At 39.4% G+C, this 21,202-nt stretch overlaps 1 protein-coding gene across 1 annotated transcript in view; it reads left to right on the forward strand.

The window, feature by feature from the left end:
• Positions 1 to 21,202, forward strand: part of raver2 (ribonucleoprotein, PTB-binding 2) — an 89,099-nt gene that overhangs the window by 46,707 nt on the left and 21,190 nt on the right. The window contains exons 3-6 of the mRNA XM_032571710.1: positions 1,558 to 1,865; positions 2,769 to 2,933; positions 14,731 to 14,922; positions 18,987 to 19,107. Coding sequence (XP_032427601.1) covers positions 1,558 to 1,865; positions 2,769 to 2,933; positions 14,731 to 14,922; positions 18,987 to 19,107 — 786 coding nt within the window. The remainder of the gene's footprint in view (positions 1 to 1,557; positions 1,866 to 2,768; positions 2,934 to 14,730; positions 14,923 to 18,986; positions 19,108 to 21,202) is intronic.

A 21,202-nucleotide genomic window follows, 5' to 3' on the forward strand; every position in this document is an offset into this window, starting at 1 on the left:
TATTGTGGGAAAGCAGAAAAGGGACGTGCAGTACAAGCTTAAACTGCCTGTGAAAATGTAGCAGTTTGAAGAAAATCCAGATAGAAAGAAGCAATAATGGTTCCAAAATAAAGATGAAATATCTTTCAGGTATGACTTTTTCTACAGCCAGTATACCTGATGTGAGTTCACTGGTAGAGCACTCAAAATTCTTATTTTAGGAAGAGAAGCTGCATGACTTCAGGGTCAGGGTCACATAGCCGAGGTTTGAAATCTAACAAAAGGAAAACAAACAGTGGGTTATTTTCTGATACAGGGGCATACATGTGAATAAACCAGCATTTTCCAGAGCCACAGTGGCATTTCAGTCGGGTCAAACACTCACAGTGCCCGGCACATGTACTCTAAACTACAGAAACCCACCTGACAACAGTTATATTGGTATAATATCAGGCTCCTGAAGGATTTTAGCAATATTTACCCCATATTGAGCTACTCCTCTTTTCTGCCCTCCTTAATCCATACTATATGTGCACAACAGCAATAGCTTTGTTCAGATTTATTCAATATGTTTGAAACCTAAAAAAGCGTCTTTTCTCTGCAGAATCTCAGTTCTATGGCAACGACGCAAAAGCTTAATCTATAGTTTAACAAATTAAAATAACTGTAGATTGCTTTTATTAACCTATTTTGTACCTTGTTTAAGAAATAATGCCAGAGGTGTAGATGAGTTTTTCCTGTTATACAAAATAACTCTTCAAATTATTGCTGGGTAGTCATTAGTTGTGCTCCTACCTGCCCTAACTTTCAGATGTTTTGTTTTTCCTTCTTAATCGCACTCAAATAAATTTTGATATCAGATAATTATAGCCATAGTAAATTCAAAAAGCAGCTTTCAGTGACATCCTTTATAGAAAAAGACTTCTAACATGACCCTGCTTGGAAAAATTCGCAATTTATTATCAGGTCAAAAGTACTCAGGGGTCAAAAAACCCTAATTTTTTTCTGAAGTTCCATTGTGGAATAGCGAGGAAGAGATTTACTAACTCTAATGTGATTAAATCTAGTTTAGTGTTCTATACCATTAGGGAGATGTTTAACCTGAATGATGCAGGAGTTTTAAGGTGTTGAATAACTGCTGAATGTTAATGATGGTAAACAGTCTCTGTATTTATTCCTGTATTTATGACTGTCATTGGTTTGCCCTTTTAGTCGGTTGTTTTTAGAGACGGTTTGTGTGTGTCACAGTGGATTCCCCCACATACTGGTCCCCTACTGGCTTTCTAGCTAATGTGTTGTCTTTCTCTCTGTGTATGTCTCTGTCTGTTTTTTATGACTGTGTCTGTGCCTTCTGTTGTTTTTTGCCTAATTTTTTTTCTTTTTGCCACATTCGGCTGGTCATCTACGTTCTTCCGTGTGCTTCCGGGCATGTTCTGCATGTTCGTGTGGGCTTTAAATGTATGTTGGTGTTTGTGTTTGTCCCCACCCATGTATGTGCATCTCTTTCTTTGTGTTTGCTCCCATCCTTCGTCTCGTCTTCTCCCCTTCGTCGGCGTCTCCATAATGTCCCTCCTCCAGCCTTTGTGACTTTGCTGAACGGGGACCAGGCTCAGGATGCCATCCGCTCCCTCCACCACAGCACTGTCCGAGGACGCCTGATCAACGTCACCCTGCAGCCCACAGATTCGCTGCTCTGCCTCACCAACCTGCCCCACACCTTCACGGCGCAGCAGTTTGAGGAGTTGGTGCGCTTGTATGGAAACATCGAGCGCTCCTTCCTGGTTTATAGTGAGCTAACGGGCCACTCCAAGGGATATGGGTTTGTCGAGTACATGAAGAAGGACTCTGCTTCGCGGGCCCGCTCGGAGCTGCTGGGTCGACCTCTGGTACGTTAAACCACAAAACAAAGTGGCATCCATCCAATTAGATTTTTAGTTATGAAAATCTTGTTATTTATATCTTAGAAGATGAAAAAGAAGGAATTTCATGTTTCTTATGCCGTAAGTTGTCCTGCTGACCCTCTCTTTACACATATGACTATTATGTAAACAAACCAGTTAATAAAGTAATAAATAATTAAATATGACCTGCTTACGTAATAGCTTAAGAAATTTCTAGTGTTTGTAACATAACAGTTACTAAAGGAGTTATAAGTGTTACTGTGATTTTTTGTAAATTATTGCAATCGCAAAGTTTTTCAGAATTTCAGAATGTCCCCGAAACAAAGATTAGATTTATTTTACCTTTTCTTGCTACAAGATATTTCATGGTCTCCTTGACATAACTAACCAGCTGCAGATTTATGTAATCTTTGACTTATTATTTTTAAAATTAGCAAATTTCCTCATTTGACTCAAAGATGAAAGTGAGTCAAGATGAAAGTGATTATACATGAACATGTATAATCAGACGTTTTGTTAAATATCCATTTAATGAGTTCTATTAGAACTTCATTTGTGGTACCAAATATGGGCTCTTCCAGTTGAACTTTGTAAAGGAAAACTTAAACTGCAACTGTGTAAATAAGATAATTCTTATTCTGACGGCAACATCTTTATTTTCCTGTACAAATATCCTTCAATTCAAAAGCTCTCTGACCTTTTACTTGTGATGCTTGAGTGACTTCAGAATCTAAAGATGGAAGAAGAGCTCAATTCCTGTACAGTTTTTATACCACTGATAAATTTAGCTCAGTTTGCACTAAATACATTTAATCCATTATCTATACTTTTAAATGATTTTCACGTGGCTGACTGATCTAAACTTGGTGTCTGTGCTTAATGCTGCAGGGGGATCGGTCGCTGATGGTTCAGTGGATGGATGTCAACCAACTGAGCCAGGAGGAGAACCTGCACTCCAAGTGTCTGTGTGTGGACCGGCTGCCTCTGGACCTCTGCGACTCCGAGGAACTGGCCCAGCTCTTCTCTGAAACGTACAAACCAGTCTTCTGCCAGGTAGGATTCAGTCACTGTTTTGCCGAGCTTCCTGCCCACAGAGCAGGTCTCCCATACTCAGCTCCTCCAGACTAGCGACAGCAGGAATTAGCAAACACCTGGTGGAACTGTGAGTCTGTTGAGCTCATCATACCAACTATTTATCAGTCCAGCGCTCCTAAGAAAGATTGAAGTCGGCATAATAGAGGAGCATTATTGTGACGATGTGCTGAAGGCAGAGTGTCAGAAAGAGTAGGAGCTTCTTAAAGAGACGGCTGCAGATTTCGAGTCAGATCTGTTTTAAGTTATGATATATACAGCGTTTTTAGAACAAGTGAAGGCAACATAGTTACTTGATTGTGCTATAAAATGACATTATGTGCCTTTAAAATACATAATGATTTTTATATATATATAAAGGGATGGGGAGACATTCAGAGAAGGGTGGCCGATGTTTTTCCAATGCACTGTATTTTCTTTTTTTACCCTTATGATTTGATGAATTTAGGGGGAAAAATAGATTTTTCATTGCTATTGTTACAAAACCATATTCATAGGATCTATGGCTTAAGATAATTTGAACTACAAACTTTGAAAATCCCCCTCATCCCTACACACGCACCTTTTCCAATGGATCACCACCAGGTGGGTGGTGCACACATAAGATTCAGCCTCTCTTTTGACCTTCCTCTGATAAAATCTAAGCCTTTGTTTTTATTGTGAGGTGTGGCTGCAGCATCACTACCCTTCAGCTTCCTCCCTCACATTTCTCTCTTCTTTTAGTCTTTGTTTTCTTTCATATTTGCTTCATCGGCTTTTTTTCCACTACATCCACTCCTCCGCCTCATGAACGTTTAAAGTTCACTCAGTGGATATCGGCCATCTCCTGCATTTCCAGTTTTAGCTCCACCCTCCTTCTCCTCCCTCCCACATAGAAATCAATACACCCACATCATCCAGGTCCCATGATGCTTTGTGGGTGTTTAGCTCATGTTGTTTTGCTGTTGCAGAGCCAGCAGGGTTTGACCTAAAGTTCAGCTTTTTTCTGTTTTGTGTATTATCCGCCTCTAAGTGGATGTTTTTTTAGTGCATTTTAACACATATACATTTGTATAATGAATGGAAAAAGCTGATGAAGGCCAAGTGGACACGAGGCAGAAACAAAACAGCCGCACATTATTTTACCCAATGTCACATTTCTCTGCATGGATCACAGTTTAGCTCTTTCAAATGATTATTATGTAAAAATTAAAATATGAATACATATATTTTACTCTGATTTAAAGTGAGAGGCTGATTGGCATAAGAGCCAAACAGTGGCAAATAAATGGCAAAATAAACTTCAGAAATCCGAACTGCTTTTTCCTGCTGTTTCACTTTTTCTCATAGTTTGGTTTTATTTTCTCAGCTGTTGGAGGCTCATATTCATGTCTACACGGCTGTGGGAGTATACTTATCATTAACTGCACACTTGAAAGCAACACATACTTGGCATGCATGCTCTACTCTTATTCTCAGATATGATGAGGTATGTAAGCCCTCTTGTAAATTCTTCTCAATTTACAACCTATCCTAAAAAACAAAAATTACTTATTTAAAACTTCTAAAGCAGCACAAAGATGCTCTCCTCTCTGTTCTGTTTCAACTCTGCAGCGCCTACAAGTTGTTTGCACATACAGTGTTGCACTTATGGCATGTTAGGACATTCAGGACTCTGTGAAGATGCATGCAAGACCATCTGTAGCAACTAACTTTCTCTCCCTACACTTGTAAATACAGAACAATTCGCAGCACAGATGTCGTTAACGCACGCATGTTTTTGATTTTATGTTCAATACTCTGTAATTTATTAAATTTGCTATTTGTAATTGTAAAACACAATTATAAGTTGGTATTTTACAATTACAAATTTATAATCATAAAATATAAATTTTACAATTTATAATTATTGATGCTCTCTAAACAATATAATAAATACTCCAACTATTTCCCCAACCCATTTTCAAGATGAGCAAAAGAAATATCCACAAAAAAAACCTTATGAGTCTTAGTGCCCTCCAGATAATTATAAATTATTAAAAAGGTTTTTTTTGTGAGATTAAGTCCTGATGTGCAAATTATCAGACAGGAATCTAATTGGTAATTTATGGCAAGACTTACAAATTTCTGTTAAAACTGAAGACAGTTTGGTTTGATAGGTAGGTTTCCCTTTGGAAAGCTTGTGGAAATTGCAGTTACACTTTATTCTTTCTCAGCTTTATTTGTTCTGTAAATAACAACATATCTAATAACCTTTAACTCTTTGGAACCTGGAGTGGAAGTCCTGCCTTAACCTGAATCACAGCTGCTTCTGTCTTACAGCCTTATTAGGTCCATTAGGCTGTCATGTTTGGCAAGCATGATGCCAGTGTGGTTCATTGCATCTTCATGTGCTTTACTCATGCTAAACTTCCTCCTGTCCTCTTCCCCAATCTTGCATATAAACACCATTCCTCCACTGTGTACCTTCTTGACACCTTTTCTTTGTTCAGAGTGCACTTAACTTGTGGCCTTGTCCTGAGTGCTGTAATTCTGCCTCCTACGACAAAGGCCCTCCAGACAGCACTTTAGCTTTATTCAGACGAGAGAGACTGAGGCAGGAAATGTCAGCCATATTAGAAGAAAGGACAAGCGGATGGAGATGTAGGGAAGGGATGGAATGACGAATGCCAGACCTGTTAGAGAGGACGGCATGATGGAGGTGACGGGTGACAGCGTTGAGCCTAATGGAGCTACGAAGACGCGAGGTGAGACTGCAGAGGGCCGTAGGCGTGGATGTCAGGGTGAAAGGATTGTTGGCATATATACAGGCATAAAATGTAATAACGATCTTCGAGAGCAAGTTATACACTCGCACTGACACTCGGTTAAGTTAAATTTGCCATCTGTGTGTGTGTGTTAAAGAATAGATGTGTGGATAGAGCACAGAGACAGACGGGTTAATCAGAATGAATGTAGCCCAGCGACAGGTTTCAGAGGCAGAGTGACACGCAGCGCTCAGCGCTTATGATTCTTCCTCACTTTGTTTATTCCTGACATTGTGGTCAAACACTGAGCTGTAACTATGGGAACTGTTTCAACAAAGACCAAATGTTTCTTTGTTCAAATATGCCAAACATAAATTCATACCCCTTGAACTTTTCCCTATTTGTCAAATTACTACAATGTTCAATATATCAAATCAGCAGCTCAACATCAGTGTGTACAAGACTGCAATCATAAGTCATACTCATGCAGCACATAAATCTGAACCGTTATCATAGAGTGGCAAGAAGGTTTATGAATGGAAGTCCTAGCTGTGATTTCAAGATTAACTCTGAGATTAAAATGATTTTTGTTGGACTATATGTGAAATGTTGTTTGGCTGAAAACAAACACTGCACAACACTGTGAGCACACCATCCCTGCTGACAAGACGGTGGGAGTATCATGCTGTGGTGAGGCTTTTTCTTCAGCAGGAATAGGGAAGCTCGTCAAACTTGATGAGAGGATGTAGTTAAATGCAGGTCAAGCTGCAAAAGACTTGAGACAGGAACAATGACCAAAGTCATGCAGCCACAACTACAACAAGTGGCTTAGAAATAGTCAGGTGTCAGACTGTCCTAATCAAAGTCCAGATCTTCATCCAATTGAGATTCACACCAGTGAATGTAAGACCGTAACAGATTTGTATTTATCTTTGTTTACACATTTTGAAAACAATAAGAATTTTCTTCCACTTCATTATTATGTGCTACTTTGTGTTCCTCCTAATTACACATTGAAGTCTGTAGTTGTAATGGAACAAACTGTGGAACGTTGAAGGGCTATGAATACTTTCGTAAGGCATACATTGGTAAAGAATGGTGTGTAGGAAATATTTATCAACAAAAGCAGTCTTACTGCTTTGGAGGGATCTAATTTTGAAAATGAGCATATCTTAATGGGAAGCACATGTTTTCTGCAATCGTTGACAATCATTGCTAATTAAACATTTTCGAGCACAATCTTAAGATTCTTGACACAATTGTTGACCTGCTTGTGTGAAGTTCTTTTTCAATCAAGTCAAATTAAAATAATCTACAGTAAATGTGGAATCCTGATTTGCAGAAAGATGTGGAAAATCCTGATTAATACACATTAGGAGACACTTAATATTTGATCGCTCAGCCTGGAGCATAAGTTAATTCCACTTTTACCATTTTTAAAAATAATTATTCTTATTGTTATATTATAGTCTGCGACAGCGTTTTGCTTAAATTCAGTGTTGTGCTGCTTCTTTCTCACATATCTGAACACTTAGACCTGTCACTGTGGGAGGTCACATATTTTTCTCTACAGACAGCTGTGACAGGGTTGTCATGACCTCATCACTCCTTTCAGACTACTGACACGGCCATTTAAGCTCCCTTACACACTTACACATACACGCCCACGCCCGCACCCACACACACATCCTTGACGGATGCTCCTGTGGGCCCCAGCCGTCTTGGTGACGCAGTCAGCGTCTCTCAGCTGGGGACCGCAGCTCCACTTCAGCAGATGTCACACACACTGATTGCTAACTTTACATTTCTTTGCGATGAAGGTCTATGCAGTAAAAGTAAAAATGTTTTTGTTATTATTGTTAATGTCCAAATATTTACACTTGTTTTCTCTGCACATTTTCCGTTTTTGTTTCTTTTGTGGTGGTTTTTACTCTGGACTAGACACTTTTTTTCTAAGATTGATTAATAAGCCTTCTTTTCGTTGACGGAAAACAGTTTACTTTGCTTTTAAAGGAACTAATATTATCTGGTAATGATCTGAACCAAATATTATTCACCAATATGTTTTTAGTTCAGAACTTTCCAAGCAGCCATCTGTCTTAGCAAGAGAAATGAGAGACTGGTGCTGAACAGAGAAAGGGCTCTGGCCCGAACCCCATTCAATCTGGAACATAGGAGTGATATGACACATAACTGACTCATTGTATTACCTGGTGACATAAGGAAAATAAAAAATATGAAGAACCTGCTCATATGGAGAGGTGAACAAGTTTGCAATGTGGAGAGAGGTTGTGTTTTACATTTCCACCATAGTTTTCCAGCTACAGTTTAATGTTCACAATGCCATAGTCCTTCTACTTTGCTGTTGTTGTTCGAAATAAATGGAAGTCATTCATATTTAACTATTTATTTAGTTAAATAAGTCTAACATTGCATTTATATTAAAAAATATATATATATATATATATATATAAAAAAAAATTCCCTTCTCACCCACCGCGGGTGGTTCTTATCCTCTGAGCTCGGGTCCTCTACCAGAGGCCTGGGAGCTTGAGGGTTCTGCGCAGTATCTTGGCTGTGCCAAGGACTGCACATTTCTGGACTGAGATGTCTGATGTTGTTCCTGGGATCTGTTGTAGCCATTGGTCCAGTTTGGGGGTGACTGCCCCGAGGGCCCCGATGACCACAGGCACCACTGTGGTCTTCACCTTCCAGGCCCTCTCCAGTTCCTCTCTGAGGCCCTGGTATTTCTCTAGTTTCTCGTGCTCCTTTTTCCTGATGTTGCAGTCGCTTGGTATTGCTACATCTATCACAACGGCTTTCCTCTGTTGTTTATCCACTACGACAATGTCTGGTTGGTTCGCCATTACCATTTTGTCTGTCTGGATCTGGAAGTCCCACAGGATCTTAGCTCTGGCGTTCTCCGCCACCTTTGGGGGTGTTTCCCACTTTGATCTCGGGGTTTCCAGTCCATATTCTGCACAGATGTTTCTGTACACTATGCCTGCAACTTGGTTATGTCGTTCCATGTACGCTTTCCCTGCCAGTATCTTGCACCCTGCTGTTATGTGCTGGACTGTCTCAGGGGCCTCCTTGCACAACCTACACCTTGGGTCTTGTCTGGTGTGGTATATCTGGGCCTCTATTGCTCTGGTGTTTAGGGCCTGTTCCTGGGCAGCCAGGATGAGGGCCTCTGTGCTGTCCTTGAGTCCAGCTTTTTCCAGCCATTGGTAGGATTTACTGATATCAGCCACTTGGGTTATTTGCTGGTGGTACATCCCATGTAGGGGCTTGTCCTGCCATGATGGTATCTCTGGCACCTCAACCTCCGTTCCCTGTTGTCTGAGATATTCACTGAGCACATTGTCTGTTGAGGCTTTGTCCCTGATGTATTTATGGATCTTAGTTGTTTCGTCCTGGACTGTGGTTCTCACACTCACTAGTCCTCTGCCTCCTTCCTTGCGGCTCGTGTACAGTCTCAGGGTGCTGGATTTGGGATGGAATCCTCCATGCATTGTTAGTAGTTTTCTAGTCTTAATATCAGTGGCTTTTATCTCCTCCTTTGGCCAGCTAATTATTCCAGCAGGGTATCTGATTACTGGCAGGGCATAGCTGTTTATTGCGCGGATTTTGTTCTTGCCATTGAGCTGGCTTCTCAGGACTTGCCTTATTCGTTGGAGGTATTTAGCTGTGGCTCCTTTCCTTGTGACCTCATCGAGGTTGCCATTTGCTTGTGGTATGCCTAGGTACTTGTAACTGTCCTCTATGTCTGCTATTGTTCCTTCTGGGAGTGAGACCCCTTCTGTGCGGATGACCTTCCCCCTCTTTGTGATCAGCCGACCACACTTCTCTAGTCCGAATGACATCCCAATGTCCGTGCTGTAGATCCTGGTGGTGTGGATCAGTGAGTCGATGTCTATATATATATATATATATATATATATATATATATATATATATATATATATATATATATACTGTATATATTTCCTTCAAATTCGGTATATATTTATTTTCTTCTCTGAATAAATCTACTCCAATTAAAGGCTTGATGTACTTTTAACATTTTCAGTGTGAGGTTATGGCCTTTTTATACCTCTTTACCAGAGTTAGAATGAAATACAGATTGGGCTGCGTTAAGACAGTTCAGGTTCTAATGAGTAGTAGTCAGAAGGCATAAAAGTGCAAATATCCTCAAGTAATATGGATAGTCAAGGCTTTTTAAGCAAGAAAACCATGCATTATTCAGAGAACTAAATAGTTAATAAACATTATGGTCAAAACAAAAGCAGAAAGCTGAATATCTTACTGCTGTGTTATTACTTAAATCATTCATAGGTCATCACACTGATTTAAAAATTCAGACCACTGTGTATCTGGTGATTACCATAAACCTCACATTTATTATAAAGTTCATTAAAAGTTCACTGCAGGCTTTTTGACACAGGTGTGTTCAGGTCTGTAATCTTCATTCAAGCAGAATTTATTTTAAAAGGATTCTTAAGGGCACCAATAAGCAATGCAGTAGATGTTTTTGTTCAACAATTGTTTTGCAATGTGAGATTTTTTCTCCCCAGTGAATAAATGTAATCAAATAAGTTTAGATTTTTCAAAATCTTGTGAGATTGTACGACTGCAATAAGAGGAATTTATTTTAAGACGTTTTACACATCTTTACCAGAGTTGCCAAAAATTTCTGCTGGCGCTGTGCCACTCAGCTCAATATAATCTTTAACCTGCTTTAATTCACTCTTGCCATTTTTTTTGGACATAGCTTCATACAATAGATTTGTTTAATGAGATTTTCCACCTAAACTACCTGTTGGCCAGCGCATGAAAAAAGAACCCGCTTTCCTAATTAGACTGACAAAGGGTAATTGCAAATTGGAGGAGAATAATTTCTGCTGGGCCAATCTGTTTTTGATTTACATCAGAAATAATTTAGAGGGTGAAAGATGAGGTGCCAAATTTGTGGACTTAATTACTCTTTAATTATCAGGAATCACACCTTCAGGACACAGCAGAGGCACACGGGGAAATGAAGAGTAGGAGTTCACTGTAACACTAAAGGGATTCTAATAAAAAACTGAAAAAATTCAAACATGGTGTGTGGAGGGAAATTAAATCTTTTATTTGATATCTCTGTTGGGTTTTTTCATTCTGTGCTGAAAACATTAGTTTGTATGTTAAAGACAGGAACACATACCAGGGGAACTTGATGACAGCCGGCATTTAAAGAGCTCACATACCGTCCAAACAGGTCTACTTTAAATTTACATAATAGTGCAGATCTGAATAAATGGTGCGAGTGCAGCTGAAGGAATTGGGAGTTGAGAAAAGCTCAATTTGCGTTTATGTTCCCATTGCACACTCTCATTGATATTTTGAAATCCATTTTCAAAAACACACACACCTACACTTGTGTTGTATTCATTGCCTAAACTCAAATCTGAACGTGCTTTTATTTGTTTGTCCTTCTCGTCTTTTCTGACTCACATCATTCGTCAGCCCTTTGTTTCTCGCTCTCTCGGCTTGTCAGTTACTCAATCCATCACTGATGTTTTCCTCCCTCGCTTTGCTTTCCTCTTCTCCTCCTCTAGCATTTTGCCTCTATCTCATCCTCGCTCTCCCTCTCTTCCACACACCCACCCGTTTTTCCATCCATCCGTCTTTCAAGTGCTTGAGTTGTTCAGGTGATTTCCACGCACTTTGCTTAATATATGCTGATGATAATAACCTATCGACCCACTCCTGCACAAATATATGCATTTTCCTCTCTTTCCATCCATCCTTTGTTCAGACCAGAGGGAACAGCAGACAAATGAGAGGAGGGTAAAAGTGGATGGCCACTTGATTGAGCGTTGATGCTAACGGGCCCCAGTTTTCAGACTGAAAGCACTTTTGTTTCTCTGAGTCATGCTCTGCTCATTTCCCCCCTACCTCCCCAAAAAACAGTCATTTATTTAATTTTGTTGTAAATGTTAATATCCATTTTCAGATGGTGTAATATTGAAACTATGGGACTAAACAAAATTGATGATGGTTCATGTTATAAGCACAAATGAGAAAAAATTGAAAAGAAGGATTAAGTCTTGTTTCCTGAGCATTGATTGGATGATCTTTAGTTTGAACAATCATGGTAAAATAAAGATGAATTGTCAATTTTCAAAAAAGACAGTTTCATTCAAAATGTCATTGTACCATCATCTTACTGTAATATTTAGATCAAGCTGAAAAGGAACTGTCTTTTGTGACAGAAAAAGGTCTCATTAAAATACAGAGGTTCAGTGAAGCTGGTTTGCAACTACGGATCTTGTATGAAAAAAACTTCCTCAGTTTTCCATTCAAGACACTTTGAGAAGTTTGACTGCTCAGGAGGAGCTCAGTCTAGTATCTATTATAGGGAACTCAAATAGCTTGAGAAGCTCAATGTTAACTCCTGGTACCAAACTCATGGTACTGTCTCCAGGCAGTCAGTGTACCAATAGATACCCGCAGTCCATTTATTTAAGATATGGTCACAAAAACTGGTTGGGCAAAATGTCACCAGCAACCATACATTGCATATATTTATCTCATCTGCAGAATCAACTAACAAAAAAATAAGACATTCACGAAGGAAAGTAAAACAAAAAGCTGAAAAACACCATATTAACAGCCTTTTTTTCCAATAACAACAAAAATCTTCTCTGGTATACGACATTTAAAAACAGGAAAGCATTGTACGTTTAAATGGCAGAAAACATGAGAAATGTTCCCATAGAGTATCAAACAAGGGAATTATGAGTTGTTTGGATCATTCTATCAGGAGTAAAATGGCTAACTAATTAATAAGGAGCCTTTATTTAATGTCACATTATCTTAAGCAGCTCATTCAAACTATCAGGTTCCTGCCTATTTCCTCAAACCACCTGCTACATGATGCTGTTGCTGGCTTATTTCTCCTTGCAGCAAAGCAGCTTCCCGCTGCTTAGATTTCTAACTAAAAATTCCCGGTGCATTATGTGTATTCCCATCTCTGTGCAGTGTGGTGCCAGGATCTGCTTTGTGGAACTCTACAGGGAGGGGTTGGTGCTCTCTCAGAAGAAATCCAGCACTTGTGCCGAGATTCATTGACTAAATACTCTCAGGAGCAGAGCCCATTGTCCCAGTACAACAGAGGAGCCGTTTATAGAAATGGAAAATGGCATAAATGTTTCTAGGAATTCTATCAGTGCACATATGTGAGTGGTGTTGAGATACTTGGACTGCGCTGAAGCTATGCTAATTCTCCAACTGTTAACACCATAATGATCTGGCAGGACACTGTAGTGCAGACTCAGCCTCGTTGTTTGTGTTATATGAATATCATGTTCCTGAACAGGCTGTGAAACATTCATTGCACATTTGATCAATGCTAAATTGGTCTTTTTCATGTTAGATCCTCTGAAACATCAGACTTTGTGACTTATTGGACTTTGTAGCTGAACTGAGTGCTCACAAGTAAAGCTTGTTAATACCAATCTTGCATAATTTTTCTTCCTTGTTTTAGTCAAAGGATAAACATACTCTGTTTGGAGCTCTCATTTTAGTCTCATCAAAATTTCAAATAAACACACCAGAAACCGTTAGCATGGTGTACGTCATTAGAACGCTTTTACATTTTAGAAAACTCTGAAGTTCCCATTTTAATGTGGTTTTACATCAGGAAATGCCTTAACTCGATTTATCCCATTTTAAAAAAAATCTATTGGATCAATAACACAGTAGATCAGGCGGTGCATTGGGACTGTCAGCCATTAGCTTTTAGCCATCATTGTCCAACCATTCCCATTAGCTTTACTCTATTAGCCCTCCTGCATTATTTATCTGTTCTTTGAAATCGTAAGTGTCTAAACTTATTGTCTGAGAAATTTGTTCCTTGCGATATTTGCTTGACCAGGTTGATTTACTCGACTCTATGAAGGACAAAGTAAGCCACTAGAAATAGAAAACCTGCTATTTTCCCTAGAAATAAAATGTTTTGTACAGAATTTTGAAAAAACAATTATGAAACGATTAGACTTAAGCAACTCATAGGTACTAGATCTTATGAGAAGTTGGCAGAGCTATCCTATCCCTGATTGGCATAAAGATCAGAGTGTGGAAGAAGGTAGTTTTGTGAATGCAGGATCTTGCAGCAGTAAGCTCTTGTTGTCTGGCAGTCAACACCCACAAAACCCATCAAAGTCAGTGGCAGAATTACTCATGAATATAGGGCCAAGAAAGAAACACATGAGAAAATCAAACTTGGGGATTGATCAAGGTGCTCACTCATTGTCATCTTCATGAGAAATTGTTTGAATTTAATTTGCAACATTCATCCACCCATCCCCCCCTCCTCTCTTTTAAAGTTAGGTTGCTGAGCTAACAGGCTCAGTAGGGAAACTGAGACGTCTCTCTCTGCAGCAACTCCTACAAGTCAATCTGGGGCATCCCAGGGTAAGACTTAAAGAATGTACAATTTGATGCCAGATACCACACCACAACTTCAGGAGTCTAATGGAGTCATTGGCTCAACAGATCAGGGGTGTGTCGGTAGCAAAAGGGGGAAAAAACACTATTTGGCAAGTGTTATGTTGAGCCTGCTTGGTGTACAGTCCCTCAAGCCTGTTTTGGGCCAGCCTGAGGGTCTTTCCCCAGTGGGACCTGCCTAGAACAGATCCAAACAGCTTTGAGGCAACCTGGTCAGAGATACATAAATCCTTGACTAATGGTTTGATGCACAGCATCACAATTAATTAATAAGAAACTTGTTTCATGTACGTTACAGTCGAAATGAAGTATGCATCCTTCATAAGGTTCTTTTTGTGCTACATTTCTTAAAATTCTACATTTTCTTTTGCTTCTCATTGTAAATTCAAGTTTGAAGAGCAGATGGCCAGCACCACTTTCTAGCCAAATAGCCACTTAATAAAAGACGAACTAACCAAATCATGACTCTGCCTGAAGGACAACTCAAGAATATTTTGTTGTAGGGTAACTCTAGGTCTCTATTGTTTTCCGTGCTATAGCTCGCCCAGGATGAAGGGAGCCCATTGAGAGGTTTTGGTGTGGTGGAGTACGAGAGCGCGGAGCAGGCTGAAGCTGTGCTGACGGAGATGGACCGAACTCTGGTGGGAGGACAGGAAGTTCGTCTTTCGCTCTGCACCCCCGGCACCTCAGGGAGAAGCACCTTGGCTGCTCTCATTGCTGCACAGGGTATGGTGAGTAAACTGCGCACAAAGAGCAGCAGCGCCAGCAGCACAGGCATGAGGAATGGAGCGCATTGTGTGCACCATTCACCACTCTCAGCTTTTCAAGTACAAACTAACGCCCACATGTTAGGTTTTGAACCCCCAGTCTGTTAAGATTTCATCTGAACATGAATTTTTCTACTAAAATTCTTTGTTTCATATCTAACCCATATTTGTTAGGAAATTCTAAAAGTTGAACATTACCAGTTAATCATATTATACATGCATTTCTTATATGTGCAAGTCAATCTTGGAAGGCTTGTGGATTTGAGGCTAGTGAAACCATAACAGACATCATGATCCTGTTTAATTTTAAAATTAGACATTTGAAACAAATACTTGTATCATTTGGTCAGTAACATTTCTGAATACACCAACTGAAAAATCTACGGCAACATGAAAATGTGATTTAACAAGTTTCCCACCAAGCTCGCATTTAGCCCTGGCTGCATCGAGTTAACATGTGGCCTTGAAGATGATTCGATTAGACTGTGAACACACCAGGTTCTCAGATAACTTTGTTGTTTAGCTCCTAAAAACTGACTTTTCTATGGAAGGTTTGGTCATGTGGTAAATGTTGATATCTTGCCTTGTAACAAAATTTTTCTTATCCCCCAGATGTCATCCAGTCTGCTGCATATTGAAAATATTTGATAGAGCAGATTTGTCCATGCTGCTGTTTTACACTAAGCTCTTTAATTTACAGCTCATCTTTCTTTCATGAGCCCTTACATTTAAATTGGGAGCCTGAGTTGTTCTCATCATTGTAATATATGGGAGTTAATTATTTGTTGAAGTGATGTTGCACAGTTAATGAACTACATATTAGACCCTTCTCTAGGTATCTCAGAGATCTCTGATCTCCACTTCACTTTGTAGCATATAAGAAATGAAGTAATGTCTGCCATGATTGCCAGTTGATCTAACAAAAAAATCCATGAAAATAACACTTATAACCTTAAATACGTCTAACTCTGGTGAAATGTGCAGCGTCAAAGCAGGGTTTCTTTTTTATTGCGACTGTAGGAGGTTTTTGGCTGTATGTTGTTGCTCTCTAAAGCTTCACTGTAAATTTAGTGCAACCTCATTTGTTAGACCTCAGATTTCGTGTGTGCTACTGGCATCACAACATTTCCTATCTGGAAAACCATATGCTGCATCACCGAGTCACTGAACTTTGCGAGCAAATGAGGAATAAATGCTCACAGCTAATTGTGAAGCTAATGCCAACTGGTTATTTTGCATCAAGAGTTGAGACGAACCAGGGTTTGACTTGGTTTCACATGCATGAGCACCCTCTGGCTGAGAGACTCTTTGTAGCTGTGATGTCCCTCCTACACAGTGCTGTGGTTGCAGAGAAGCATTGACATGATAATTATAGTTCTGCAGACTGATTGGGCTCCTCCACTGTCTCCCGTTGCCTGAAATAAACTAAAGTCACAGCTTAAGACACAGTAATGTTCTCACACATATATATGTGCATCCAAATGTATGAGCACCAGCACACAGGATCAAATGCAAGTAAGAATTCATGTCAGCTGAAGTGAAGGGAATGTACATGATAATCATTATGGGTTTGGTTGAGTAATTAACCTGAAATTATTGCCCACACTCCTGACAAACTCTCTTTGAGAAGTTACTTTAAGATGTGCTGGAGGAATCGGACAGATTTACAACTAAATCATTTTTACTTCTTTCTTATAAGTGATACTGAGATTTTCTTTTCAAATCAATTCAAAAACCAAGCTCCTATAATAAAAAAAAGTGCATTTAATTTTGCATCCAAAGTTTTTTAATCAGGTGTGTAGAAATGCTGTGCAGGAGTATTCTCTTGAATATTTTAAAGATGCATATCTATTAATTGCACTTTATCGGATTGATAAGATCTCAAGAGTTTAATACTTTCTTTTTTTAACAGACTACCTAACTAACACACCAATTTTACTTTATATATAAAATACGGCATTGCATCATTGAGTCATGAGATATCAACGGAGTACAGAACACTATTAAATGTTCCAAATTAAAATGTGCAAAATACATGCCAAGAGATGCGGCTATGACCGCTATGACATTGTCATTTCCTGATCGGTATACAATCACCAACACTGACTGCAGGTAAAAAGGTTACCGTTAGTCTGACTTGTGTCTGAGCTCAGAAAGAAAATCGAGAAGGACAGAACAATGAAGAGGTGAAGAAAAAGGAAGCATCAGCGAGTACAGTGAGGTTAAAACTGTAGCCTCAGGGTTCTTCAGGATTCTTTCAGTAAATGTGAACTGCTGGTAAAAGAAACATCAGACCTTAAGAAAGAGATCAAGACACACTCGGGGCTCCAGTTCTCCTCCGAGGCGGTTCTCTCATTCCTCCAGTTGAATGAGTGTGATGGTGAATGTTGAGGACCAGATGGCTCCCTCCTCCCTTCTTCTTCTGAGATACTTCTTGCCTTCTCTTCTTCACCGCTTTCTTACCTCTCTGGCATGAGTCTGCTGGTATGTAGCTGTTTTTTTTCTTTTTTGGCCAGTAGGCAAACAGACCGAAGCATGCTGACATTTTCTCCAGCAGGAAAAAAAAATAATGAAATGAAAGCTCTCCTCCTCCTCCTCCTCCTCCTGTCCTGCTCTTCTCTTCTCCCTCGAAAGATGCTGTCAGCTACGAGCGGCCTTGTTCAACACCACGAACACACACAAATGCTACTTTTCCCTTCTGCAACACACACGCATGTGTGCACTCGACTCGCCTCATCCGCAGACGAGATTTAGTCGAACCCACTCTGTCCCCCATCAGTGGAGCTCCGTCTGTGGGATGTGACAGGGAGGAAACAAGCTGGAGTCATGTTGTAGCTGTGGGGCAGACATGGAGGAAATATCATCATCCTGCTAATGTTGTTTTAAATATCCGTGTCTCTGGGCCAGCCGGCGAGTTCTGCTGCCGTGCTGTCAGTGCTGCTGAGGCTCTATCACAACCAGCATTTCTTCATTCCACTTGACTCATTCAGTCCGATTTCATTTGAGTTTGCTGAATTTAATTCGCTGGGAGTAATGGCCATTTAGATTGTTGTTTGGGTGTTTCTGACTAAACCGCAGAAGTCTGAAAAGAGCTGGTCAATTTTCAACTCACATCATGGTAAATGAATAGAATTTTTTTTGTTGATTGAATTAAAATATAGATATATGTAAGAACCCCTTATTTCAAGGTTCCATGTTCTTTGCAATAAAATAATATGCGTCTAATCACTTTGCACAAAGATCTATAAAGAATCATCAACAAACTGAGACTGCAAACATTGCAATACAGTCGTCTGTGCCAGAACTTTTGAGGGGGTGTATGGTGCACATTATCCCTCGCTCTACTCATGATGGTTTTTAATGTTCAAATGTGTTGCAAGGTCAAAGAATCTGAAATCTAATGTACAATGATATAATGATATAAATGCCGACATAAGTGCTTTCCAGAAAAGCTGCATTTCATTTTGACGTCCTGCTTGCTGTATTTTCTGAGATGTTTCTTCTGGTTTTGAGTCATTTGGTTGTTGTTTGTACCTGCACCAATTTAATTGTGTCTCAGATTTTTTATTTTCTTTTGTGTGATTTGAAAACACTTTGCAAATAAGATGCACATAAAATTCCTTACTCTATGCATATTCTCATTAAGATTTTTCTTCACACTTCAGCCACGAAGCGCTTTTAGTTTTTCCAACCTGATGCCAATGTGTAAAATTGGCTAAAAATGTGTGAATCTGAGCACTTCTCCAGTATTTTTTTGTCTTATTTTTGGTAAACCCTTCCAATCCGATGGCTTCAGTTTCTCAGCTCTGTCCCTCCGTTTCTGTTTTTCTCTTTTCTCCCTGAAACCAACTCCTCTCTGCTGACATTGCAGATGTATCTTTATGATGTAAACCTTTGTAATGGTTACTGCTGCTTTCAGGGGCTTCTAATGACAAGATCAAAACACATCCTGCTGTAACACACACACACATGGACGCAAACTTTTCTGCTAACTTGTGTGGACATTTTTTTTCTCGTCTTCTCTTCAGATTCTGAGTAACAGAAAAGGCTTACTACCAGAACCAAACCTGGCTCAGCTGTTGACCAGTATGACCAACCCAGCTGCCCTGCAGATCCTTATGAGGCCATACCAGGGCGGGAAAAGAGGAGGTATGTCTCCAGTTCAAAACTACCAGCATTTCTTCAAAGAACACTGATAATCATCACAACATTTATGCTGTTGAGGTCTCATCACTGGCATGATCAGATCAATATTTTACAAAGCTTTTCCTATTTCCTATTGTAGACCTATTTTTTCAACAAAAATAGGTCTACATTTTGTTGGATGTTGCTATATGACATGCAAAAACAGCGATCTGAACTTATCACATGTTGATATAAATAAAAGTTTAAATGAAAATAGTTGGATGAAAAATATCTGGCCCCTAACCCATCTCTCAAAAGTCAATTCAGTATAACATGGGCAATGAAGCATCAATCAACAATAATGAGATATTTTCAAATACAAAACTGGCCATGTAAAAAAGAAAAAGTAGTTGGTTTTGGTTATTGAAAATAAAATTACATTTATAGTCCTGTTCTGTTACATTGCTCTCAGAAATGTAGTTTTTTTTTTAGTTGTTGTTCAAGGCTTTGTGCCACACATGTTGCTGCAGATGTTAGCTGACAGCCGTAAATCACAGCAGGGTTTTTTAACCACCACAGTGAACAAATTGTTTAATGCAACTCTACTTTGGACTCTATAAATGTACAAGTGAGGCTTTCTGAAGACATTTTGTCCTCTTTCTCTAGTAGCTACTAGCTAGCTAGCAGCTAAGGAAAAGGATGTAAACACTTAGCTGAATGTTTGCTGTCCTGGTCTGGTTTGTCTGTTTAACTTTTTACTGGTTTGTCAGATGTGTTGGACTCTTGTATCAGTTTATTTTTTGGCAGGGCGACTAAAATGATAACACAGTGGTTTATTCCTCTGCTAACAGCCTCACCCTCAAAGTATTCTCTCTGCTCATAAAAACAGTATGAATGCTGAGTGCATATGGTGTTTAGGTACCAGACGGTGCTGCAACCCTGACAGGTATGAAATTTAAAAATCCACAAACCGAATATCGACCACAACAAATACACCGTGTGCACATTTATTAAGCATATTTTCTAACTCCAAGTAGGACAAATGTAATAGTTTTAGGCTTAACAGGTGATGGGTACTTTATTCACTTTTTATGATTTCAGTGCATTTTTGGGGTATAAAAAGTGAATTAAAGTAAAAAAAACAAAACGAGAGCCTCCTTTGGAGTTCTCTTTATTCAAGACAACCACAACAAAGACTGTTGGCATGAGCTGGTTGTGCCTACGTATGGGGGGTTCTCAGACTTTAGAGTTTATGATCGACCAAATTAAACTGAATATAATTTGATTCCCATCAACATTTGATGTCTCAGTGCATCTCTAGTTGTGACAGGAATGAGGCGAGAAATGGGAGGTACCAGCTGGAAATCTTTTGTACTTCATCTGCATCAGATGAAGTTCAAGAGACAAGAAAGCATTGGGCAACAAAATGGCAGTGGTGAAATTATTTTTAAATATTGTGGGCAAAAGCATACATTTCAGCCAGTGTCATTTTGAATTCTAACAGATGACATCTACACTGAACAATGTTTACATTCTGATTTGAGAAGATCCCTTGAGAAAAATATAGCAACACTTCAGAATTTCTTTCTGTTTGCATTAATGTTTGTTGAAACATGTAGAATATGTAGAGCTAAAAACCACTGACCCAAAAACTTGCACATCAACAGCATGCATGCACATTCAAGACTTTGTATAACATAGCAGACTTAAAGGCCTATCAAAGCCTTAAACTATTTCAGTAATCTTCTCACTCCAAAGGGACTCGCCTGGTAATCAAAGACCTGCCGTCTCTGAGTGCGTCTGTCTGTTAGGCTTTCCTATATAGGCTTCTGTAATCATCTAGTCTTCATTATTTGATGAATGGCTAATCAGGTATTAAAATGAAATTGTGTGACATTAGTGGAACAAATGAGAACAGGAAGGAGGGAAGATGGGAGAGGTGGTGGCGCTCTCTTAAACAGGAGCATGCACAATTAAATTCTAAAATTAGGACCTTGATTAAATGTTAAACTTTCTGCACCTATTCTGGTGGAGCCTACCATTAGCATTGACGCTTAGATTTATTCTGAGGGAGCGGTGAAATTTGTGGGTAACTCACTGCACATTAAAGCTGAAGGAA

Source organism: Xiphophorus hellerii, chromosome 9 (assembly GCF_003331165.1).
Source record: "Xiphophorus hellerii strain 12219 chromosome 9, Xiphophorus_hellerii-4.1, whole genome shotgun sequence".
Classification (NCBI taxonomy): domain Eukaryota; kingdom Metazoa; phylum Chordata; class Actinopteri; order Cyprinodontiformes; family Poeciliidae; genus Xiphophorus; species Xiphophorus hellerii.